The sequence below is a fragment of the Chiroxiphia lanceolata genome, chromosome 28 (genome assembly GCF_009829145.1).
Source record: "Chiroxiphia lanceolata isolate bChiLan1 chromosome 28, bChiLan1.pri, whole genome shotgun sequence".
NCBI lineage: Eukaryota > Metazoa > Chordata > Aves > Passeriformes > Pipridae > Chiroxiphia > Chiroxiphia lanceolata.
This window is the reverse complement of record NC_045664.1, coordinates 483,341-508,510: the sequence shown is the minus strand read 5'-3', so window position 1 is coordinate 508,510 and position 25,170 is coordinate 483,341. Positions and strand designations below refer to the sequence as shown.

Below are 25,170 nucleotides of genomic sequence, written 5' to 3'. Positions count from 1 at the left end.
GAGCTCCCTCTCGAGAAACAAGGGCTGATTCCATCAGGGACACAGAGCTTTCCACACAGCAACCCAGAGAAAGGGACTGTGCAGGCAGAGAAGCAAAATCTGATGATCCACATCCATTGGGGAGTTTTACTTTCAAACAACTCAAACATCCCCTGGCCCACCTGCCTCAGCTAAAGCAGACCACAACAGTCCTTCCCAGCTTTTGATGGTACCCAGGATTTAGTCCAGAAAGGAACAACAGAATCAAGGATGTCTAACTCCCCCCAGGTGGTCACTCCACATTTAAACCAGAAGGTGTGAAAAATACCACCCAAATTTGAATTTCTCTGCTTTTATTACACCTTCCACTGCTAATTGGCTTCAGCACTCCCAGTCTGACATGCAGAGAACGGGGCTGCAAAGAGTAAAACTGCAGGAGGATGAGGGAAGGGAAGAGGGTAGAGACACTCCTCACACACAAATGGCTCCAGAAATCCAAGATCCAAGTCCACTGGCAGGACACAGGTCAGTTTGAAGGTTACTGAGAACCTTCCCCCACAGCCTGCCCTCCAAATGAGCACGGGCAGGGCACAGCACTCAGGCTGTCACACATCACACACGTTCACAGGAACGGGCAGGCACAGCCACATGCCAGAGCACAGTGGGGCCACTGCAGGAATCCTGCTCCCTCCAGCAGTGCTGGGGCCTGCCTGGCCAAGGGCAGAGCTGAAGGTACATCTGCTCATGGGCTGCTCGTGCCACAACCAGTGTACCTGAGGGTCTGAAATGGCAGGGGTGTCCTTGGCACTCCGTGCCCAGACCTGGAGAGATTTCCTGTCAAGTTTTCTGTGCACAGGAGATGATTTGGGAGCTTTGGTCTATCCTTCACCTCCCAAAGAGCAAAGAGGCCCAAAGAGCAGCTCAGAAGGAGCTGTGCCCCTGCAGGGACCTCAGGAGCAGCACTGCTGGGGTCAAGCAGCTGGCATCAAACACAGCTCAAGTTTCCCAGCAAGGTGTGACAGGAGAGGGGCAGCAGGACCCACCAGATGCCTGAAACATTCCCTCAGCAGTATCAGCCAGCCCAGCACAGCCCAGGGAGGGACAGAGCTGTCAAGCACCTGGACTGCAGCCAGCACTGTCTAACCAAGACTTTCTAATGGATTTAAGAGTTCTGCTTCCCCCACCAGCAGCATCAGCCAGCAGAGGAGGGTTGTTCTCCAAAGCTGGTGGATGTATCCCAGGGGTTGCAGGGTAAAGGTGGGAGCACCTGCCTGGTCACTGCCCAGCCCACAGCCAGGCTTTGCTCAGACAAGCACCCAGCACCCTCTGAACTCTGAATGTCTCTCACAGCACAAGGCTGAAATGAATACCCTCACCTTGGCTTTTAACTTCTTAACAGCTGGGTCACCCTCCCTCCTTGCCCATTACAGATCTACAAACCACCACCTCCTCAGCCTCAAGGACCTTCAGCTTCCAGAGCCTCAGACCACAACCAATTTCTCCCTCCTTATTCCAACCCCCAACTTTGCTAAATCTGGGCAAAGCTGAAAGGCAGTAGATGAAAGACAAATGGATGAGCAACGATGCTGAAGCCCTGCCAGATGCACATTACAGGACCATTTACTGGTATACTCAGAGAAGGCAGGAGCAGGCCAGGAACAGCCAGCTCCAAGGGAACAGACATCCCGGGATCTGTGTGACTCCCAGCCTGCCAAGGTCAGCGCAGGAGCCTGAGCTGCCTGGGGTGAAGGCAGATCTTTGTGCCACATGGGGCCAGCAAGGGTGGGTCCCACACAGGCAGAGCTCAGAGGCAAAGTATTCCAGGCACTGGGAACATCCCGGGTCTTCACTGGTAGAGCCTCTTTTCCAGTGAACACATGGAAAGCAAAAAGCAAGAGATCAGTCCAGGCTTCAGCTGCGAATAAATCCAGAGATTTGCAAGCACCAGAAGGGACAAAAGCAAGAACTAAGCCTGAGTGTCAGCTCAGAGGACAGTTTTCCCCTGCACAAGTGCCTGTGAGTTAGAAGTTCTGAAGGAAATTCAACTCCTTTCTATACCAGCCAGCAGAAGCTGTATTTTAATATCATTCTCATTCTAAGATACAAAAAGATATTTATATGCTGGTTCTTAAGACACATTAACACTGTTGAGCAGGCAGCACACGGTCAGTGTTGGGATCACCATCAGCTCAGAGCCAGCACCAGCCACAAGTCTCTGGGGAAACATTTTTTGTGCCTCTTTGGCATTTTAGGCCTGTGTCAACAGCAGGGAAACATGGTTATCGTGCTACACACTGCTGGCCTGACTGCTGTTCTTGCTAAAAGGTTTTAGGATAAGCTGAAAAAATACTGGCAAGTTCCAATTATCTCCAGTCAATACAGATGCCAAAGCAATTTTCCATGCAGGTTTGTGTCAGGGCACTGGCCCGTTGCCAGCACTGGTAGTTATGTTTTCAGCCCTTCTGTAATTTCAGCAGGATGCAGAGCTGTTCACAGCCAGGCAAGCACTGCTAAACTAGGTAAGAGCAGCTGCCCAGGGCTGCACGTGATCCCCCTGAGCTGCTCCATGGTAAGGAGATAGCACTGGGCTCAGTTGAAGGGATTCACGTGGATTGCACGTCTGGAATCCTCCTGCACCCAGCAACACTGACCTGCAGTCACCCACAGCATTGCTGTTCCACGGAATTTGCACTAAGTGGTGTTATGGTGTGTTATGGTGAGGAAGAGCACAGACAAATGGGTTGCTTCTTCCATCACCCTGTTGTGACAAGCTCCTCTAGAGGTGCCTTTCACCAGGGATCCCATAAATCAGCCAAGCCCTGTAAGTGCTGCCACTGCAACTGTAGTGTGAACAGCACAAACCTCATCCTCCATGGACACCCCTCATCCTCCAGACACTCCTCATCCTCCATGGACACATCTCATCCTCTATGGACACCCCTCACCCTCCATGGACACACGGACACACCTGCTCCTTCTGGGATGGCACGCTGAGGGTGGTAAGGGAACCACCTGAGAACCCCCTTCCTACTACCACAACTGTGCCATCACCATCACCTCCTCAGCCCTGCTCCACATCTTCACCCCCTCAGGTAACTCAAACACAGCATTCCTGCAGGCATGTGTTGTGCCTGCCAGACAGGCCCTGTTTGCAGAGAATCACAGAATATCCTGAGTTGGAAGGGACCCACAAGGACCCAAGTCCAACCCCCAGCCCTGCCCAGGACAGCACAAGAATCCCACCACGCTTTGTCCATGCTGGGCCAAAATAAAGCAAGTTCAGCTGGAGCCAGGCAGTGTTTGAAGCCCCAACTCAAGAGACCACTTCACCTGAGTTAATCATAGTCCAGGAGCAGGGCTGGACTCTGCCCTGTGCACGCAGAGAAAAGGAGGTTGGACTTCACAGGATCTGCAGGACCAAAGGCCACCAGTGCTCCCAGAACACATTCCTGTGTTCCCCAGCTCTGCTGGTCCCCTGCCAGAGACAGCAGGTATGCCAACAAACAGGAACAGCCTCGTCCAAACGCAATTAGGCAAAGCTCCCTCTAAAATCCTGCTGAGGGTACCTCCAGAGACACCAAGTGCTGTTTGCACAGGAGCAAAGGAGACACAGCACGATGATCTCCCAGCTGCACGTCTGAGCTCGGCAAGAGCAGCTACAAAAACATCTCCATGGATGTGTCTTCCCTCTGCAAACAGTTTCAAGGTTTGTCTCCAATCACATCCCTCATTTTGTTCCAGGGCTGTGCTGAATAACCCAAAAGCTGTTGGGTTTGAGGAGGAATTGCTCCCCTTTTCAGTTAAGTCAGTCAGATCATCAGCCTTGAAACTGTCAAATCATCAATTCCCACTTTCAAAATTAAATAAGGAATCAGTGTTTCATTTTGAATTTTCTCCATCATCCTTCTACAAACAAATTAACAATACCTGGAATTACCATAGCTGCTGATAAACACTGTGGATGCCACTAAAAACTTTATTCTTCAGGGGTGAAATTCTTTTCTGAGCTGGACAAACAGTGCATGTGGTTTTCCACGGAACTGGTCCCAGTTTGTTGTGCTTTAGCTCCATCTCATCCCCCTCCAGACTCTTGTGCAGAGAGCCCACTGTGCCCCAGCCCTGCAGCTGAGGGGACAAGCCAAGTGCTGTTCAGATGTCCCCAAAAGAGCCCCGGGAACGTTCAGCCTCCAGGGAGGGCCGGTGAGGCATTCTGAGCTCTGGCTGTGCTGGCAGGCACTTCAAATTAAGTGTTCTGCTGAGCCAGGCACAGAGCCACTCCTCAGCTGCACAGTTCCAATACTCACTGATCCTTATCCACCAAGAATTATGTCATGTTTTGCTTTATCTCACAAGCCAGAAGAACTTCCTTAGCATTTACCTTCCTAAGTACAAGGGGCAGGCTCACTCAGGTTTGTTTGTTCCCCCCACAACCAGGATGCTGTGAGCCAGTTACAGGAAAATCACAGTGACTCCCTTGCATGGGGTGTTTCCAGCTCACCATTCCCAAAGCTTTACTAGAACACAGTAATTCATTTCTCCCCACAGACGTGGCCACAACCAGCTGAGACACTGACACTGCCTGTTCCCCATCACTGGACACCATCCCCTCACAACACCAGCACCATTTGCTCTCTGCTGCTGTCCCAAGGAAGCCCATCCTGCGCCTCTGACACCTCTAACTGGACTAACACATAGTCTTTTAACAAAAGTAGGAGTTTTTTCCTAGTTGTGTATATACAGTAGTCACTCCTTCCAACCCAAACCACACTGTGATGCAATTCTTGATCCTAAATCACCAACATTTTGGGGCATCTTTAGCAGGGATGGCTACAGCAAACCTCAGCTCTGGAGTCACTCACAAAGCAGAGTCACCACAAAGAAGAAAGGCCAAGGAAAACACTTTGGCCCAAGCTGAGCAATGCAATCATCTGTAATTACTTCAGCCAGCGTTCACAGAGCTCTGCAGGCACATCAGGGAAAAGCACTCCACGTGCCAGTGCTGTTCTCCCACAGCTCTCTGGGCCAGCTTTCAACAGGGGTGAAGGAATAACCCAGGCTTGGCTCCCCCAGCTGTAAACCCAGGCTGGAGGTGGACAAGTGACTCATTTGTAGGACAGGGGAGAGCACCGAGGTGCCCTGGGATCCTGTCCTGGAGCAACTGGAGCTGCTGAGCTGCAGAGACCTCCAACCAACCTTCCTGGGACTGCTGGGAGGTGTTACTGGGCATCACACCACGAGTCTGGAGAGACTCACTCAGCAGCTCCTAAAAAAGCACCAGACTGTCCCAAAACCAGCAGTAACAGGAAGGCAAGCAAAGGGCCACAGTCAGGTACTGATCACGTCTCTGGGATGATCTGGTGTGACCCCCCAGGTCTGCTGGTTAGTTTTGATATGGGCCTTTGATTTTCCCTACAGCTCCCCCAGTCAGCTATGATGGCAGTAGGATTCCAGGGCTATTTTTGTGGCTATTCATCTGCACCAATATATTCTTTCTGCTGTCTTTTATTCCACTCTTCCACTGCCCAGCAGGAGGGTATTGCTGCACATACCTGCTGAAAACATACCATCTCAAATCCCATTTTCCCCCTTTGGATGCCACTTCTCCATCACTGCTGAGCTATTTGTTTTCAGGACAGCATATTTCACCCCAAATTAAGTTTTCTGTTCCAGCATTATTCCTTTTTATTACCAAGTGTGCCCACAAACTGGGAGCAGCACTGTGAGGTGTTCTGCTGTGATACATGACAAGGAATTGGAAGGATCAGGATCACTGCACATTGCTTTTTCTGCTTTATGAAGCATCTACAACACCTTTAAAGTCACAGCGTGTCAGCATGAACACCTTTAAAGAAAAATACAACTCCTTTTGTTTTTAAAGTGGTTTGAGGTGTAATTAAGAAGCCACAGTAAGAGGCAGGGCTGTAATAGCCCGGGTCATAAAAAATATCAAAGGAAGCAAAGACAACACTGGTACAATCTATGATTTACTGAGCTCAACCTGGAATGTTATCTCTGCTCCCACTTCCTTCAGATGGAGACAGCCAGAAACACCAGCAATTTGCAAATTAATTTCTCTGTTCTTCAAGTCATGGTCTTAAAATGGTGCTACTAGGGTGGGAAAACCTGTGATTAACAAACAAGGCAAAAAATTGAGAACCTGACTAAAGAACACGTGGGTCAGTGTGACAGCACAGTACTCACTGACAGCAGCAGCACAAGCACAGGCACTGCTCACACAGCTCAGTCAGAGAGCTGCTCTGCTCACAGGAGCTCTGCAGCCTGTCCCCAGGAAGCAAATCCATGCTGGAAGGGCACCTTAGGGTGTCCAAGTGCAGAACAGACCCTCAAACCACAACATCTCGTAGTAAGAGAGAGGAGCAAGTCACCCCACCAGGATGGGACTGAAGGTTCACCTCTCATTCCATTTTGGGTACAGCACAACAGGTTACCCAGAGGAAGCAGCACTTTGTAGAGGTTTTCCAGCACCATCAGGTGTCACAAAAGGCCCTCCCTGTGGCCACGAAGCCAGTCTGGAAATGAACCTTAGATCTGCTGCTCCCAAGCTTGCTGTGGTCTGGTGAGGGATTAATCACTGACACAGCCAGAGAGCATTTCCTACCCCTCTGTTTCTGGTAGGCAGGAGGAGGTTGGCTGCTCCTCTGACCCTGCAGGTCAAGGGGCACTGCAGTGTTCCCAGAGAGAAGATACCAGACCCGCTGCAGTCCAACAGACCCTGCAGGATCGCCAGCAGGACCTCTGGTACTGAACTCCTTCCTCATGCTCATCTTCCCCCAAGCAGCATCCCAAAGGTGAGCACTCAGGGCCTTCAACCTTCCCTCCCTCTCTCCAGTGGTTTTACAACTTTATGACTAACACAAAATCTGCATAATAAAGCAGATTCTATTCCTGCCCAGGTGGAGTTGAAAGGAGGTAAGTTGAGTATGCCAGGAGGAGAGGACAGAGGGAGGCTTTCCCCAGCCTCATTTCACCCTCTCCAGGCTCTCTGAGCCACACAGGCCACGCTGGAAGTGTCACCACGTCACCCTGGCACAGGATTTCACCTGACTCGGCCTCTCGCTCCCCAGTCACTCCTAGCACATCTTTCACCCTCTGCTCACACTCTCCACATGCTCTTGGGCAGTTTATTCCTGGGGTGTTGTCACCCTGTCACCACCACAGTGTCACCAAACTCTCCACTGACTTGATTTCAACCAAATTCTTACCCTACACGCCACAGACATCAACAAACTAAAACCAGTCCCTTCTCCACCCCTCTTCTGGGTATCTGGAGGCATGCTATCCAGTCTTTTCCAGATCACCCAGCACAAAGACTAGAGGGACTCAGAGCAGTGGTGGTTGTACTGATGTTCTCCTTTGTGTGTGCATTTTGCTGGTTTAGTACTACACGTTGGAATGACACGACACTTGGGGTTTGGGATTTAATTAGTGCCTATGACTCACTCTCCCACCCAATTCCATAATCCTCTGGTTGCATTTGGGTACTGACATGTTATTTTATATCCATATAAGTGAAGATTATTCACCCTCAAGTTGCACGCACAGAGAACACTGAGCCTGTCCTGGAGGCTGCATCGTGTCTCAGGAACACACGGACATCACCGGGGCTTGCTTCTCATGATCCAGACCCCAAAATCAGGCTGTCCTTCACCCAGGCTGTGCCAACAGCCTGCAGGCTGATGCACAAAGCAGTGACGGGGGAGCTCAGCCACAGGCTCACACACAGACCCACAGGTGCCACTGGGACTGCAGGACTCGGCAGAAGGCAATGGGGACAGAGGTGACACAGGACACACCACACAGACAACAGCAGCAGGCTCTGCACAGCCAGGAGGGCCTGACTGTGCATCTCCCGCTCTTACTACACCCAGATGTCTCTAAACAGTGTGTGTGTTTGTGTACATGTGTGTTATAAACCAGAGGCCAGCTCTGAACAAGAACAAAACAAACCCTCATCCCCCGCCAGCAGCTGAGAGCAGCAGATAATAACGCTAAACTAAACAGGGCCTCCCTCAACCCAGATCTTCTACCTCAAAGGAAATAACAAGCTTTACTTCCTTGTTTTTTGCTGTATTTTTTTAAGTCACTTGACTTATCTAAAGCATAACAGTGCCAAGTTTAAGGGACTGCTTCAATCTAAAGGCCTGTCCCAGCATCTCCCAGAGCAGGATTTGAAGCAATTCTCCATGTCAGGAACACAACCCACTCGTCTCATCTCTACAGGGTACACAGAGGGGTCCTCTGGGCAGTCCTGAAGAGGGTCTCCTTCAGCTCAGGGCTCTAAACTACCAAGACATAAGTCCTTACAGTCCATACAGGCCTAAAAGCTACAAAACAAACGAGATTACAGAAAACAAAGTACCACAAACCACCTTTCATGCACAGGAGCAGTCCCTGGGAAGCTCTCTGTGCTCATTTCCAAGAGGAAAGGTCCAGCTCTCAGTGTCTGACCTCCCCATATTCACCTGTGCAGGGAGAGAAACACCCCTAAACCAAAAATCAGTGCAGCTCCTGGGTGGTTCACTGAGCTTTCAGTTGGGGGTTCATCTGTTCCTCTAGGCTGTTTCCACTGCCCCTAAACAGCACTTTAACAGGCTGCATCCTGGAGTGGAGATAAAACTGCTCTGGGAAACTTATCAAATCAGATCTTGAAACATCAACCACCATTTAAATAGTCTGAACATTTAAGAGTTATCTTGAGGGCAAAGAAAGAAGGCAAATCACTAAGTCCAGCTGGAAGAGCTTCGTCTGTGTAAGGAGCAATGGCCACAGTCACTCATGTTGCACCCCTGTCCTGCCCATTTTAAGTGGCTGTAGGAGGGAATCAGAGGTCCAGAGCTCTGGGGAAGTAGATGGCAGCTGGATAAAGCATGAAGGACACCCAGTATTTCATGACAGGAAACCTGAAACGGGCACAGTATCAGGAGAATCAGCTGAAACCTGCATCTCCCCAGATGGAAAATTAGCTAAGAAGGTATTTTTGCAACCAGATCAGGAATTTCACAGTGATCATACTCAAAGGAAGATTGTAACAGTGACAACTGTAAAAAGTCAGGAGAGCTCAGAGCTAAACTGAATTTACAGGAAAGGCAGCTCCTATTTTATAAATGTTTCTAATGATATTTTAGTTCAAGAAACTATACAAGGGATACAGGTACAGGTTGTGTGTCAAGCCAGCCAAGGAGAGCATCCCTCTGGCATAGGACAAACTCTTGAAGAATATTCAAACTTTGCTGGGCAAATCACCAGCTCCCCTTCCCTCTTTGCAGAGCATGTTCACAGCTTGCTTCCTCCTAGCAAAGGCTGGGGCTTCCCAGGCTTCATCCCTGTCAGAGGAAAGCAGTGCTGGGGAATCAGGGTGGAGTCTGTGCTCGCCTGGTCCATACTCATATCAACTCTGAGCAGAGCAGATCATAAACTCACTGTTCAACACAGTCTGTGGCAGAGAAACACACGTGCAGCCCTTCAGCCCCAGAGGTCTCAAAGTTTAGGCAAGAGGCTCCACACTCTCCCCCCAGTAATAACCATTTTAAGCAGCAAGAAGTTCTCCATGGAGCTCACATCAGAGCTGGAAAGAATGTGATCTCCACAAAGTGAATTTGCACACGAACAATGCAGTTTCCCTGTTCTCTTGGCTCAGAAGCAGAGCACAGAGGAGTCTCCCTGGCTGGCCAGCAGCAGTCCCTCAGCAGCCCCATGCCCAGCGAGCTCCCTGGGCACCGGGAGCCCAGCATCTGTGCCAGCCTGGTGCCCCACACAAAAGGCAACTGGGATTTAATGGGAGGGGGGGAAGAAAAAGGGGAAAAAAACAAGTAACCAGCTACAAAGACTCCTCCAGAGTGCATTGGACAACGCACACCATCAGGGCAAAGATCTGCTTCCAACAGAGCAAAACAGCTCAGGCAAAGCCCTGCTTTTCACAAACCCCTCTCGCTCCCGACTCCAGCAAGCAGCAGCTGAAGCACTGCCTAAGCTTCAGGCTTTAAACACCACCAGGCAAACTTAACATCCAGCACATCTAACAGAGCAAAGGACCTCTCTCCAGGTTCAAGCTTACGTGGAGGTCGTGGGTCAGACTCTCAGCCAAGGGAAAGCAGGTCCACAGTCAGCCCTACACAGATTTACCATAGCTGAGAATCCTAATGTGATTATCCAATATTACCAACACAATTATAGGGCCTTTGCTTAGTGTCACTGCTGCCATATCTAGGCCACCACAGGACGGATTTAGATTTACAGGCTCCACCCTCTCCCTTTAAACAGGCAGAGCGTCATTGGTAATGTTGGTGTGGCAGCCCCGCCACGAGGGCCTGAGCTGTGCAAAATAACACAACCAGGAGCCTCCTCCGACACAGAACACAAGCAGGGCCTCCACCTCTCCTCATTTTAGGAGAGCAAGACTGGCTGTCGAGGGACTGTGGCAGTTCTGGGAGTTGGTGTTTAGTTCATTAGCTATGACGCTCTCAACAGCGAACAGACACAAAATATTTATACAGTCAGAGGCATTTTCACAGCATGGATAACACGGGAAAAGCTTAACTGCCTCTCCTCACTGCTCTGGGGGTTTATTTTGATAGAGCTGATTTTAAGCCATTCAGCTTCATTTCTTTCCATGTTCTAGGACCCCATCTCATCACAGACCTCTACGAGCCGCTCCTCTGCCCTCCACGATCCCCCTGCAACTCCCAGCCAGTGCCAGGGGAAAGACAAAGGGGAAGCTGGAAATCATAATATAGCAGGGAAAGGAGGGGAGAAGGGGTGTGAGGGGGCAGGAAATTAATCTCTGCCATTCAGTGAAACAATCAGTGGGCAAGATTCAGTCTGTGCATTAACTCTGCATTTCCCTTTCCAGAAGCTCCAGTCCAAGGGCAGCAATAGCCTGGCACTGCCCACCTCCGAGAACACCAGCAGGGCACAGCCCAGACACCCCAATTTAGGGGCATTAAAGTCTCCAGTGTTTGCAGTATCTGTGACAGCAATTTCATAACAAACAGCAGCTCACTGGAGGCAATGGAGCTGTCCTGGCTGTCACAGCAGGAAGCACGTTTAGGTGTTCACGTGGGGAGATTTGCTGGGCATGTGCTCTGCTTTCCAGCCATGTGCATCCACTCCACTCCCCCCTGACAGGCTGACTCGGAAACCCAAAGCTAATGGAACACTGTTTTATTACTCTGCAGCAAGACACGCTGCCTCCAAACACATTACTTGGCAAGGCAGACTCAGTCCCTCTCTATTGTGACAATTTTAGTCCTTGAACTTACACTGTAAGCCTGAAAAAAAAAAATTAATGGGTCATGAATAACTCACAGCTTAAAAAAACCTGAAAAGGAATCATTTGTTTAGTTATCAGTCAGCCCTTTAAAAAGCACATTTCAGCTGCTATTATTCCAAGCAGCTGCTAATAGCATCTGAGCCCTTGTTCATCTCCAAGTGAAATTAGCACTGGCATCAACATGCTGCGGAGCATGACGGGCTCGGAGTGAGCACGGCTGGAACTGCAAAGCCAGCAAGAAGCTGCAGCAACTGCAGGCAGCTGAAAAGCTTCCCTGGAAAGGCAAGGAAGCGGTGAATCACATCAGGAGAGGAGAGGAAAAGCCAAATTAGTGGAGCAGAGAGCAGGTTGTAGCTGGAGGTGCAGGGGAAGGAGAAAGCAAGATGAAGGCCAGGGCTGGGGCTGGTTTTGAACAGGACTCACAAGGGGCAGGCAGAGCAGGCTCCTGGAGACCTGGAGTGCCATGGTAACAACACACTCCATTTGGGAAGCAATTATGCAAGGATCCATGCTCGTGGCAACAGGGAAGTTCGACATTTAGGAATTTTGATTACTATGGCAGCACCCAGACATCCCTCCTGCGCAGCACGAAAACCACAGGAGACACCCAAACACACACATTCTAGCAAGAGCCCAAGCTTCCAGCTCACAGGATACTGGAAGAGCTTCACAGCAGTGGATGGAGGTTTGTCTCAAACCAGTTTCTTCTGCTTAAACCCAGGAACCCAGATTCCAGCCTTTCCAGGTCTCCCACGTAACTACAGGTATAATACCCGTGAGCCACAGAAGTGCCATCTCCCTGAGTAACAGGAAAACACAGCTTAAGGACCACATCACACTCCTCTGGAAGAGCATTTGCAAATCGACCCCTGAAGACAGCTGTGAACTTTTCAACTCCTCAGTACATGCCAAGCATGGAGAGAGGTATCTACTATCCCACCAGACAGCCCTCAGGGAATTTAAACCCCCAGGTACAGCCAGGAGCAGACAGTATCCATCACTCAGCATTTAAAGAAGTAAAAGTCAGCCCTACGTGAAGCAGGGCTTTGAATTTCCCACAGGTGAGGAAGGAGGGATATGAACATTTGTCTGTTCATCTGTCAGATGTCCAGGAACAGGAAAAGGTTGCAGGGGTCCAGAACCTGCAGTCTTGTGACTGTTACTCACCAACCCCATAACCATCAGGGATTTAATTCATCAGCTCGAATGAATTTAAATAATTGCTAACGAATCCCAACTTACATGCAATATATCAATGAATGCATTTCCAGCCTGCTCAGCAGCAGAAAAAGTTTCAAAGGTACAATGTCAGGGCTTCTCACGCTGTTAAGTTTAAAATAAAAGCAAAAGGTAGAAAACCACCATCTGTCCCCCTCCAAAAATAGCATCATTTTAATTTTTACAAAAATCCAATACATTTAATCCTGTCACATGTTCTGCTGAACGCTGGGTGAGCAAGGTTGAGTTGGTGTGTTTGCTGTGGTCTCTGAACAACACCAGACCTTCAGCAGATCCCGTGTGTCAGCTCTCCTGCCGTGCTCAGCTGTGTGGTCACAGCTGCTGGCACCTCACAGCTCTCTCTGAGCAGCTCCACGGCAGCAGCACTCAAGTGGATTTTGGTACCAAACACAGGGCTGAGCCTCAGCAGGCACAGGGAAGGGCCAGGAATCTCCCAGGAGCATGGACAGGCTTTGTTCTGCCTTTGCATTCTGTGACACAGGGCCCTGGTCCCTGACACAAGTTCCTGGATACTATGGTGACATGAATATTAATGACCCCGTGGTTAAAACACCAATCAGTTACATTTGCATTTAATACAAGGCTCTGTCACTGCTCTCCTACACCGCTCTTATCAAATCACTACATCTTCATGGCTTCTCATCGGTACAGTAATTTGGTAAGGCTCCCTCCCCCCTGCTCTGCAGAGAGGGGACAGGAACAGCCACACACAGAACCACAGGTTGTGACACCTCGTCCACAGGGTCCTCCTGTTCTCCAGGGAGCAGACACAGCTCAACAGATTGAACTACGACTGGTAACCAGGCACAGACACAGAAGGGTAAACTCACATTCTCATACCCAAGTACATCTTCTAACTCAAAAGCAACAGGTAAAGACCAAAGCAAAGGCTCTGACTTTCAGCAGATTTTTTTTCTTGCCAAAAACATGCACTCAAGGACCTCAGGACAAAATCTGACCTGTGTACTGCCCCTTCCCTCTGCCACTGTCCCTCCTTCATCCTTTGCCACCCCACAATCCCCACATCAGTGCTCTGCCAGGCATTCCTTTATTACCTTACAAACACAACCAATAAAAACCAAACAACATAAGAACCAGCAGGATCTCACCAGCTGACAGCTGGGGCTGGCCTCCTGTGTCATCCCACCTCGACTATCCTGTGCAAGGCCTGTGACAAACACACAGCCACCAAAGAGCTCCAGTGGGAACACACTGCCCTGGGCAGCAGCACTGGCTGGAATTCCCAGGGAATACCCAGTGCACACCAGCTGAGGCCACATCAGCTGCTCCCAGTGAGGCCAGGGACATCATCCTGCTGGCAGCACCTCACTGCAAGGGCGGAGCAAGGCACGGAGACATCCCAGGTTAGCAGCTCCTCTCAGGTGTGTGCTTGCCTAATGGGACATTGGCAGAACTCATCACAGCAACAAGGATCCTACAGAGAGAACCTTTCCATCCCAGCCCCTGAGCCATCCTTGGTGTATCCTGCCCCTACCCAAGGAGCCACGGCGCTGCCTCTTCCCTCCACCCAACACCTCCTGCCAGGTTGTGCTGTTATTCAGGGCTGGTTATTCATCTTGTTATTCATCTGCTCCCTCCCCACCACCCGAATGCCTGTCCAAGGAGAGCCGCTACAAAAACTGGGTAAAAAGGCAGGTGTGTCAGCACCTGAGTATCCGCACTCACACAGGAGCTTCCACAGATCCCTCTCCTAACTCCAAAAGACGTTTCTTTAACAATCTCCCTGTATTGTTCATGCCACCCTCCATTTGCATAACCCTGGCATTAGACACTTCTTGCCAAAGGTCATTAAGAGTTATTAGACCAGAGCCAGGGTCAACAGCAGCCACAAATAACCTTCCTGTGGACACACTGCAGCCATAAGTGAGGATTTCCCATCGATCCAGCTCCCTCCTCCCAAGCAGCAGCTCAGTGCCAGAGAAAAGGTCCTTACGGCTGAAGCACTTCCCAAGTCAGAATCAATTAATCCTTCACAGGTTCACGACAGGTAACTAAAGTAGCACTGACTTAGCAGGGAGGTCGAGCACGTAAGGCAACAGATCTGCACTTCTGTGCTTCTCACATCAGCACTGATGGTTTGTGTTCATTTTAGGTATTGCAAACCTGAAGTCTGAGTTTTGATCACAACTCCCACATATAACCCAGGATAGCAGTGAAGTCACAAAACAGGTATTCAACACCAAACCAAGGCTTGCTCTGGTGCTTCCAACAGACCAGTGTTCAGAGACTGCCCACAGGAAGCAGCCACATCGTGTCCTCACGGAGCACTCAGTGCTGCTTTGAGACAAGCCTGAGTTTATTTTACTGCTACCACTTGTGCAGCAAAGCACATGTCAGCCTTGCAAGCCTCAATTCCCTTACAGAAGGAGATACAAGCTAAGATATCATCTGAACAACAGCTGGGCTATTAGAGATCTTCAGAAGGTCCTGCATTTTGCAATCACACCCTCGAGAACAGCATGCCAGATTGCTTTTGAAGTTCACACAGGCACACTTTGGGGTCACCAATACAGCTCTGTGATCACCAAAGTAAAGCTAGAATGTTTCTAACAGGTAATGGAGATCAGCTGTACCTGTCCCTGTCCTCACCACAGCACAGCCAGCTCCCAGCTCAGCTGGAGGGGATGCACACACAGTCTCTGCTCGGGGAACTCAACTGCTGATGGCTTTATTTTTAATCTATGAGATCACCCGTCGCTGGTACGTTATTTGTTTCTGCAAAATCATGAAGCAAACCAGATGCTATGAGCATCCTGTCCCAAAAAAAGTCTTTAATCCAATCCTGTGACACATGGCCCAGGGTCCTGGTGTCAGCAGGGCTTCTGCCACAGAGCAGAAGCAAATTTACACCCAAATCACAAGTGTGCCAAGAGCATGTCCACTGAAATCACAGAGAGGCAGCATTCGAGAGGAAACACAGACTGCAATTAAAGCACCCAGTCTGGAAGGCCAGAGATCAACTCCTGACTTGGCCACACATGCTCTGCATTGCTTCACCTTCCTATCTCAGTTCCCAGCAGCCCTACAAGGGGTGGAAGGACAAGTGCACAGGCTGTGCCAGGGCTCAGACACTCTGGGCAGAGAGAGCTCCTCACCTTGGAGGAGCTGCAGCAGCTCCCCTGTGCCTCCACTCTGCTGCATCACCCTGGAGGCAGCCAACAATAACCTTCACTGTGCTCCGTGGCAATTCCTGGACCTCCTACCAAAGGAGAAAGTTTCCATAATGATAAAAAGCCACAAGTGAGAGAGAATTACCTTGCAGTGCCTCACTTAAGCCTTTCCAGATCTTTTCCCTGTGCTTGTAAATCACTGTCAGTGTTGTTCCCACACTCCCAAAGTACAGCAGTCAGTATGTGATCCAAGGAGGCACACTTCCAGCCCGGTACCACCACAAGGACATCCTGTGCTTCCCCCATCCAAGAAAGCAGGCAGGCAGCCTTTCCTGGGAAACTTATTTATCCAGTTACTTCTCCTTATCAAGAGACAACTCCTCCATAAACTGAGTTTGCTTATGGCATGTTCTCCTCAGAGACTTCTCGTCTCCTTCCACATGTGGAACACAAGTAAACACTTCATACAAGTGAGGGCAAATTGGTTGTGACTTTCCAGAGAAGCAGCACAAACCCTGCAGTTGGCACACTGCCCTTCCAGCGGGCACAGCCTCAGCTTGGCCAAAAACCACTGTTTTCACTGAAAAAAGTCACCTTCAAAGGAAGCAGCTCCCAGTGCCAGTGTGCAGCACCTAGTCAGTCCTGATGCCTTATTAGTCATGATTAATGCAGGTGGGTGAGCTTGGAAGGCAGCAAGTGCTAAATCCAAAGTGGATTCCAGCTTGTCTTCAGCACATTTGTAACTTCCCACCTGCTCTCCTCAGCTGCTGACAAGCTCCTGCACAAAGGGGAGAAGGCCCAAGACACAATAAAAACATCATGGCAGTACCCGTTCTCCTGAGACTCACAATGTCAGTGCTGGTGTTGCAACCAGACAACAGCAACCTGTTTCTAACCTCTAGGACACTTCTGCAAGACCAGAGTTGGAGAGTTAAACCCTGTGCTTCCCCCAGCCAGAATCCCAAAACTAAGCTTTCTGATACCAACAACTTCATAAGGCTGTTGCAGGACTGCTTGAATTACAAACTGGTTTATCAGGGAAGGTTCCTTCCTGGGTTGCTGACTGCAGAGGACTCACCCTCCCATGACTGCACCGGGCTGACACTGCCCTTAAATGTGCTCTTAGCTACCCCAGCTCTCATGGAAGGAACCAGCCACCCCAGGCACGACCCCAGACGTCCTCTTTGACACGCTGCACAAAGCCCACAGGCCAGGCCAGGCCAGGCCATGTGAGTCTCTGGGCTACACACCTCCTTACACACTTAAATCCACTAACACCTGCTTTTCCTCCCTGATTACATCTCAGGACACGGCACACGCTGTCCCAGCAGAAGCTGTGCTGCTGAAAGCACCAAAACACCTGGGAGACCTCGACGTTTACCAAATAACTCCCTTGGGATTCTTCACAAATTTGCCTTGAGGGCTTGTACCCTCAGAAAACCAGACTGCAGGAACACAGAGGATCCCACATCTCACCCAGCAGTGCAGAGCACAGGGTACATGTGCTGCCTCACACGGAACACAGGAAAAGCAACGGGGAGAAAAATAAAAAAATAAAAATCACATGGCCCATTGCAAGAGGAGAAACAGTTTAATTCCTAATCCAAATGTCACTGGTCAGCTGATTAGCAGCTGGCCCTCGGCTGAAGCTAGAAAGCAAAAACTCGCAAAATGCACTTCAAAGCAACATGTTGAACCCAACCACACTGGAATTGGGCCGAGGACCACAAAAATCTGCACAATTTACCTCAGATGGGGTTTCTTTTAAAGTGTGATTATTTCAGAAGAAGGTCAGGTGTAATTTTAGTGACTTCAGGTCACAGCAGTGCAGGGGGAGGAAGCCCTAAGGGTGAGCTGGGCAGGGGTCAGCAGAGCCCCCTGCAAACAGCCCAACCACACAATTAGGCAGCCCAGGGGACCCCCCTGCCCACCAGGCACAGGTTGGGCACTCACAGCCTTTGCTGGCCTGCAGCTCTGCCAAAGGAAGTCAGGATGAAACATTCCCACCATGTCCTTCTTTTCAATACAGAGGAAAAAACACAGCTGGCAAATGTAAGCTGACTTTGCACTAGTTTATAATGTCTGCCATTAAAAGCTTTGAAATCTACACTAGCAGGCAGCACACAGGCATGAATGTGAAAAGCTTCAGTGAGATATTTGACAATCATTAAACCTGAATCCCCTACTTACACACTTCCAGGGGAAAAGACCTTCAGAAAAGATACTGCTAATTTTAAAAGTGACTTTTCACAGACATGAAGAAACGCGGCCTGCACCTTTTGCTAGAAGCAGAGCGAGACAACCAAAATCCTGCTCACACATGTGCCCCAACAGCACTTACACACCTTGGGTCAGCTCAGCACTCTCTTACAATACTGTGAGTACACAGAGTCACACAAAACACAGCCTCCCCTCAAAAATGGGACACTGGGGCAATCCCCACCTTGCTTTAGCTCAGGAGTACCCATGGCTTGTGGTACTTTGCCACACATGCACATCCCTCAAACTCCTTAGCAAATTCCTGATTTATGGCAACATCCCTCTCAATGTTTCTTTGATCCTTCTCAGACAGACACTGACCTTACAACTCCAGTGTGGGGTTTGGGGGTGGGTTTTTGTTGTTTTGGTTTTTTTCTCCCTACACACAGGCGGAAACAAAGAGCAGCATCTGATTTGATCGCACTGTTTTGGTTTCTTTTCATAACAAAACAGCAAGACAGCAGCCCCACTCACCCACACACTCCAGCAGCTCCTGGGTATTCACCTCTGAGGTAACACCACCTCTCACTGTGTGGCTTTAACCCTGCCCCCGCAGACCCCAAGGACAGCAGCACTGACCTCCCATAGCAGTCAATCCCTGTGCAAACTTTGAGGGGAATTTTAAGAGATTATTCGTGCTAATATAGAGCAAGACAGCTACAAAGACTCAACTGGGAGTCACCTATTGCAACACACTGTAAAAAACCCCACTGATTCACGGGTACCTCAACACCACAGCCAATCACTCAAATTCCTTCTATGTATTCCATCTACTTCTTTTTCCCAAGGAAGGAATGATTCTCCCTGCCCAGGAAAGCAGTAACCGACACAACTATTTGTCAGGGTGGGGGTGCACTCACAGCAGATATTTTGGGGAATCTATGCAGAGCCAACGAGCACGTGGAGCCATTTGCCACCTGGCACACGCTGCTGCTGCATCCAGGCCTCCACCCCAGGCAGGGCACACCCCTGGCAGCAGGGTTGCTCAGCAGAATTCAGGGTGACCAGGCACAGCTCTGACAGAGAGAGGGAAATCCCAACACTGCCATTCCGAAAGTTCTGGTTCAACCAGTTCCTCAGTCATGGAACTCAAGTCTCCCCCACACCATCCACCATCATCTCAGAGATTCCTTCTTTGAAGCCACTTTGCACCTCGTTTATGCACCAAAACACAGGCCTCCCCTCTGCCTCCTAAAGCAACGGGGACAGAGGTGTTCCTTCCCAGACAGGATACTCCTCCTACAAAGTCCTTCCCAGGGGACTTTTCCTTTTAGCAGAAATAGCCAAGAGCTCACAAGTTGCCTTTTCAAAACTGCTGAAGCACCACTGCAGATACAAAGAGGTTTTCCAGCCGCGGATTCAGACGTCAGGAGCGCAGGGACCAGGCTGCCCTCGAGCTCCCCAGGCCTCCAGCTGAGTCAGGGAGCTGTTCACCAGCTCTCAGGCACACGTATGCAGAGCTGCAGCACTTCTGCCTCCCCAGATGACCTCCCTTTCCTACAGAGGAAATGGCATTTTCACCTCTCTGTTCCCATCAAAAGGTGACAAGCTGCAAACCCACAAAGCCACCTTGCTCTTGTCCCCTTGGAGGCTTCACTCAGCATGCAGAAGGACTTCAGACTGCCCACAGCAGAGTCTAAATGTGAGGACAACACCTGTGTAGCCCATTTCACCACAAGAACTTCCTCTGCCTCGCAGGAACAGATCTCAGCACCTGTATTACAGGCCTTGCTCAGCCTGTGTGGATCCAGGAGCTGCAGCCAAGCCTAGGCCGTGCTCCATCCCAGAGGCCAGCCAAGAAACCAGGAGTGGCAGGGAAAAGCCCCCCCAGGGAGCAGCTCCTCCAGGACAGCGAGGAGGGAGGGGAGGAACCTCTTCCAGGCAATCTGTGCTTCCACCTCCACCTCTGCAGAGCAGGAGGGCCCGGTGACACACGGGCTCCGCTCCCCGGTGCTGTCAGCACGGGGCAGAACCTGCCAGCAGATTACTCATCAGCACAAACAGCCTCTGCCTTCCTATGTTACCAGGATGAGGCCACCCCGCATTAAAAAAAGACTCTGACAGCTCCTCAGGTTTAGCTCGTGTAGTTCCTGAGCTTCCAGGGCCAAAAGGGCCTTGGAAATACCAGCCGAGGCAAACCTACAATGCAAATTTCAGGAAAAAAAAATAAAATCACTACAGTTACTAGTTAAAAGCCTGGTTTCAGTGCTCCTCTCAGCAGAACGCATCAGAAATCACGCCTGAAAGATGGTCACAGACCTATTTTTTTGCACGCTGTGGTGACTTCTTACAAACCTGAACACTGGTAGCGTACACAGAGTCCCTTTTCCATTTTAGGGCTCTTTCTGTAGAAGCCAACACAGGTCCTCCCACTCAGCTCTCTCACAGCAGCTCCCCTCTCCTTCGCAATCACCGGCTCAAAACAAAACACTATTTTGACTGAAATGGCCCAGGATGCTGCAGGAGGGACCAGGAGCAGGGCTAAGGAGGCCAACATCTCTCTGAAGGTCGAGGCTAAGGTTACCAGCCAGAGCCAGCCAGGAGGCTCCTCACAGCCCCAACAAATGAAATGCAAAATGATAGTTGAAGCAGCAGAGCTGGTTACAATTAAACAAATGCCACCAGCAGCTTTGCTGCACTGCAAGGGCTGCACATGTCATGAGTTCTGTAATCCCCACGGCTCATTTTTAGTTCTTCCACTGTTTTATTTGGGGGGAAAAATACAGCAATTGGGATCAGCACTTCCCCTTGCAGAAACCCCCCACGCATAGAAATCCCTCATCCCAGGTCACAGCCTACCTATGTGCATGACAGAGCTACCAGGAATTGACTCCAGCCTATAATCCTCCCTGCTTAAGGTAGGAGAGGAGGTAACAACTGAAAAAAGTTAAAGAGTGAAGGCCACTGCTTTCATTATTTACAGCACCTTGTTCTGCACCAAAGCATTTGATGGTTTTGAGGTCTGTTTGGGTTTTTTAGCTCCCACTTTAGGAGAGGTGGGAAACGATTAACTTCGAAATCCCCTCGATTTCTAAAGCATTAAAAAAAACCAAATCTAGCAAACCCGCACTGTATTTACACATGAGAAGACCAGAAACGTCAGCTCGGAGATGCCACTGGACTGCAATTCCACCAAGGACAATGAAATATTCGGGGACCCGGGAATCGAGGGGGAGGCGGGGTGGCCGGGAGAGGCCAAGGCCTCCCTTCCCAGCCTGGGGAGCCAAAGGGGCAGGGAAAAGCAGCGCAGGCAGAGCGCTCCGAGAGGCGCCCGGCTCACCTTCCGCCAGCACCTCGTCCACCGTGACCTGGTGCCGGCCGATGCTGAAGACCCGGCCGATGTAGCCGCTGCCCGGGCCGCTGCTGCCGCCGCCGCCGCCGCTGGTGCCCGACCCGGGCCCGGAGCCGCCCTGCTCCCGGCGCGAGTCAAAGAACTTCTTCATGTCTCAGAGGCGGCGGCTCCGGCGCTGGGGGCGATGCCGGTGTCAGTGCCGAGCCCCTCCCGGCTCTGCTGAGGGGCCCCGGGGCCGCCCTCCTGGCGGGGCCGCGCCGCGCTGTCCTCGGGGGACTCACACCTGCAAAAGCACAGCGGGTGACGGGGGGCGGCGACACCCCCGCGGGGACCCCCGACCCGCGGGGAGCCGCGATCCGCAGCGCCCGTGCCCGGTACCTCGCAGCGGGCGGCGGGAGCCTCCATGCGCCCCGCGGGGCCGGCGTGCGCAGCCCCACCGGCTGGCTCACGGCGGGGGCCGGCTGCCGCCAGGGCCCGGGGCCCGCATCGCTGCCTGGCGGCGTCACCGACGGCCACCGAGCCCGTCAGGGAGCAGCGGGACGCGGGCAGGGACCGACCCCGCCGCCGCCCCCCGCCGGCCCCATCCGACCACGAAACGGGCCGTCACAGGAAGTCCCGGCTGCCGGCGGGAGCACCGCCCCCGCGCCTCCGCCAGCCGCAGGGCCGGGCCCCGCCGCCGCGGGCTGTGCCGCTGCCCGGGGGTGTCCCGTCCCGGGGTGCCCCGGCCCGGGATGTCCCGCCCGGCCCGGCCCGCAGCCCCCCAGCGCGGGGCACCCCCGCCCCACAGCGCGGCGCGGGGGGAGCGGGGGCTCGGCGGGATGGCGGCCCCCGCGCAAAGCACGCTGGGAGTGGTAGTTCTCCGGCTCAGGCGGGGGGGCGCTCTAAGCGTAGCGCGGACTACAGCTCCCGGCGTGCACCGCGGCCCCGCGGCCGGCAGGGGGCGCTGTGTGGCGGGGCCGTGGAGGAGCCCCCGGGCCGGGGTCGCCCCTCAGAGCGGCCGGGCCGGGCCGGGCCCGACGGCGGCCCCAGGGACAGCGGAGGGGCCCCGCGGGACGGGTGTCCCCCTCGCCGCGAGGGATGGGTGCAGGAGTCCTGTCCGTGAGCATCCACGGCCCGCGCTGGCGCTTTGCCTGGTGGCGGCTGGTTTATGTTTGGTTTTGAAATAATGTGCTAAACTCGGTGGTTTTGTGATATAGTAATAGAAGGCCATTGCTGTGACATCTTGGTTTTTGACCTGAAGCACGAGGCTTATCCTCACACAGGCCCTGCTGCCTCGTTTGAGATCCCCAAAAACTCTATAAAGAGAGATTTTCCAAGCTCTCAGAACGTGTTTAGTGTTTTAAACCTGGCAGCTGGTTTTGCAAAGCCTGCGCCTTGGATTGACTGTTAAATGACATGTCCTCCCCACCCCAGTACTTCCCACAGCTCATCCACAGAGCCCAAAGCCCCTGGGTTAAGCTTTGGAGAGGTATATATTAGCTCAAATCTTGTGAAATGTCCTTTAAATTTAACCACTTTGGGTTTTTTTCAGCCTTTTTTCCTTCAGAACCCATGAGATTTTCCCAGCCCATGACATCCACAGCAGCTGAATCCTCTCCACCAGCATCAGAGAAGACCAAAGCTGGGATTTGAAACAAAAGAGGGAAACATTGAAATGGCAGAAATTGGTTTTCTCAGAAGGAAGACCCAGATTAACAGAGCCCGAGGAGCTCTTGGTTCCAGAGGAATTCCTCCATGACGCACCTCTCTCCTTCCTCCCTCCGGCTGGGACACGAGGAAACGAAAGCACGCTCCCATTTTCCCGGTGACTATTATTTCCTGTATTATGGTAATAACTACAGCCATCCTGCTGACAGCCCCTGTCCCCAGGCCAGGCCTGCTTACTGTGGGATGACAAAAAAGTTTCCACACACACGGCCCTTTTTCTTCATCCTGCCTCTCTTTTGGGCACAGGCTTCCAGCAATGCCAACGAGATTGGATCAGCATGTTGTAAATGGATCTAATTGGTTTTGTCCCCTGGTGTTTGATGACTTTTAAGATGGGTATGGCTCTCAGAACAGGCAAGTAGAATTTGTTACCACAGGCTGGGGGTGCTGTTTAGCACCTGGATCTAACAGCAGGGCACTGTACAGTTGTTTCTCTGCTGAGCCACTGAGCCTCTTCACTGTGGGTAAATGCTACACCTCTTCATCTTCCTTGTCCTCAGCAGCTCTGGTAGGTAAGGGCCCACCAGCCCACCCTGCAGACCTCAGAGTCCTCCTTGACCACCTTTAGCCACCCATAACTCGTAGGGTGCTTCAGAGTGGCTCCAGGCTGCACCTCATTTCCAAGTGTCATGTACAAGACACCCCAAATGCACAGAGCTGGAACTGCAGTCATTTCAGCCAGGCAGCCAACACATGTGTGAAAACAGTCCTTTTTCATCTGACAGGCTTTAATCTTCATCAAACCTGCTTGGCTTTAATCTTCATGAAACCTGCTTGTGGTTTGGGGCTCTGTGATGGATTTCCAGTGGTCAATACAGAGGGTTCACTTGCCCTTCAGAATAAATATGAACTGGGTGAAGTCTTGGCTGCTTCTATCCATGTTTTTTTATTATTTTTTTAATTCCTCTACCCTGTGAAAGATCCCCAGGCATCTCTCAAGACTGAGGTAAAACACCCAGTGCAAAAACCGAGTCCCATCATCGGGGATTTCTGGGGACTCCGCAGAACTGAACAATTTCCAAGGAAATTGGGCATCTCTGTGCAGTACAGGGAAATGAGTCATTTCCAACCGAAGCAGATAAAAGCCTCTGCGTGCAGAGAGCTGCAGATGCAGTGCTGAGCCTCCTCCCTGGCTCCAAGAGGCTTTTTTTAACTGTACCTGCGGTGCAATGCAGTGTCAGCCCCACGCACGGCTGGGGCTCCGGGGCTCTGGGGCTCAGCCCACGGCCCCCAGCCCCACCCGGGACCACTGTGGGGAGCAGGAGCCGAGCCCATCCCCGGCTGCAGATGCTGAGGATATTCATTATTCCAGAAGGCACGAGGCTCGGCTGCACTGCTGGAATCCCAGTGACCTTCACAGGGATCAGAGGGAACTGAGCCTGAAAGCTCTTAGTGAAAAAGCTGATCAGGGGCTGCCAGCACAGACATGGCCTGTGCTCCTCCCATGTGAGCCTGGAACGGCTCCAGAGCGCTCCCAGAATTGTCCCACTGCAGAGAGGAGCCTCATTCTGACTAACACAGTCCATTCTAAACACCAAACTTTAGCTGCTAAAATCCCTTGACACGAGGTTTAAAATACCCAAGCCCCAGTGGTGTGGTCAGCAGAACTGCTTCCCTGCACATTGTCTCCCTGATCCCTGCTTCTCCTGCACTGCACAGAAAATGCATTCAAATCCCCAGGAAGAAGCACATTAATACAGCTGCATCCCTCTTCATCAAACTTTCCAGACAGCTCAGCGTTTTCTAAATAAAAACACGCGCTTGGAAAGGTTTCCTGCAGCCCCCGAAAGGCGAGGGCAACACTGGCCTCTTCTGGAGAGCTCGAGAAGCGGCAGCGAGATAGAAAAGAGCCGGCACAGCTTCCTGTGCTTGGTGACGGTTAACTGTCCAGGGGAAAAAAAGTAACGGTCACATTTTCCTGAATTCAGCGCATAATAATTAAACCTTATCACCCAGTTATTTTTACCGTGATAAGGACGTTGGGAGAGCGATTTGTCACACGGGCAGCCAGTGATAGGACAAGGGATATCAGTTTTAAACTGAAAGAGGGTAGATTTAGGTTAGATATTTAGAAGAAATTCTTCCCTGGGAGGGTGGGGAGGCCCTGGCACAGGTTGCCCAGAGAAGCTGTGGCTGCCCCATCCCTGGAAGTGTCCAAAGCCAGGCTGGATGGGGCTTGGAGCAACCTGGGCTAGTGGAAGGTGTCCCTGTCCTTGGCAGGGGGTGGCACTGGAGGCTTTAAGGTCCCTTCCAGCCAAAACCATTCAATGAGT

General features: G+C 51.5%; 1 protein-coding gene and 1 long non-coding RNA gene across 8 annotated transcripts in view; one reads left to right on the top strand and one right to left on the bottom strand.

The window, feature by feature from the left end:
- Nucleotides 1–21,856, bottom strand: part of AAK1 (AP2 associated kinase 1) — an 80,877-nt gene extending 59,021 nt beyond the window's left edge. For 2 of the 7 annotated variants that reach the window (XM_032712619.1, XM_032712622.1), the window contains exons 1-2: nucleotides 21,569–21,856; nucleotides 21,179–21,473 (exon numbers count right to left, since the gene is read on the bottom strand). In XM_032712619.1, the coding sequence (XP_032568510.1) occupies nucleotides 21,179–21,341 (163 nt within the window). In that variant the 5' untranslated portion in view covers nucleotides 21,342–21,473; nucleotides 21,569–21,856. The remainder of the gene's footprint in view (nucleotides 1–21,178; nucleotides 21,474–21,568) is intronic. The other 5 variants (XM_032712620.1, XM_032712621.1, XM_032712617.1 and 2 more) reach the window with 4 other exon arrangements.
- Nucleotides 21,857–22,203: 347 nt separating this feature from the next.
- On the top strand, nucleotides 22,204–23,756 carry LOC116799469. Its single transcript, XR_004361064.1, has 2 exons — nucleotides 22,204–22,288; nucleotides 22,722–23,756. It is a non-coding gene; the product is annotated as an uncharacterized LOC116799469 (long non-coding RNA).
- Nucleotides 23,757–25,170: the final 1,414 nt, after the last annotated feature.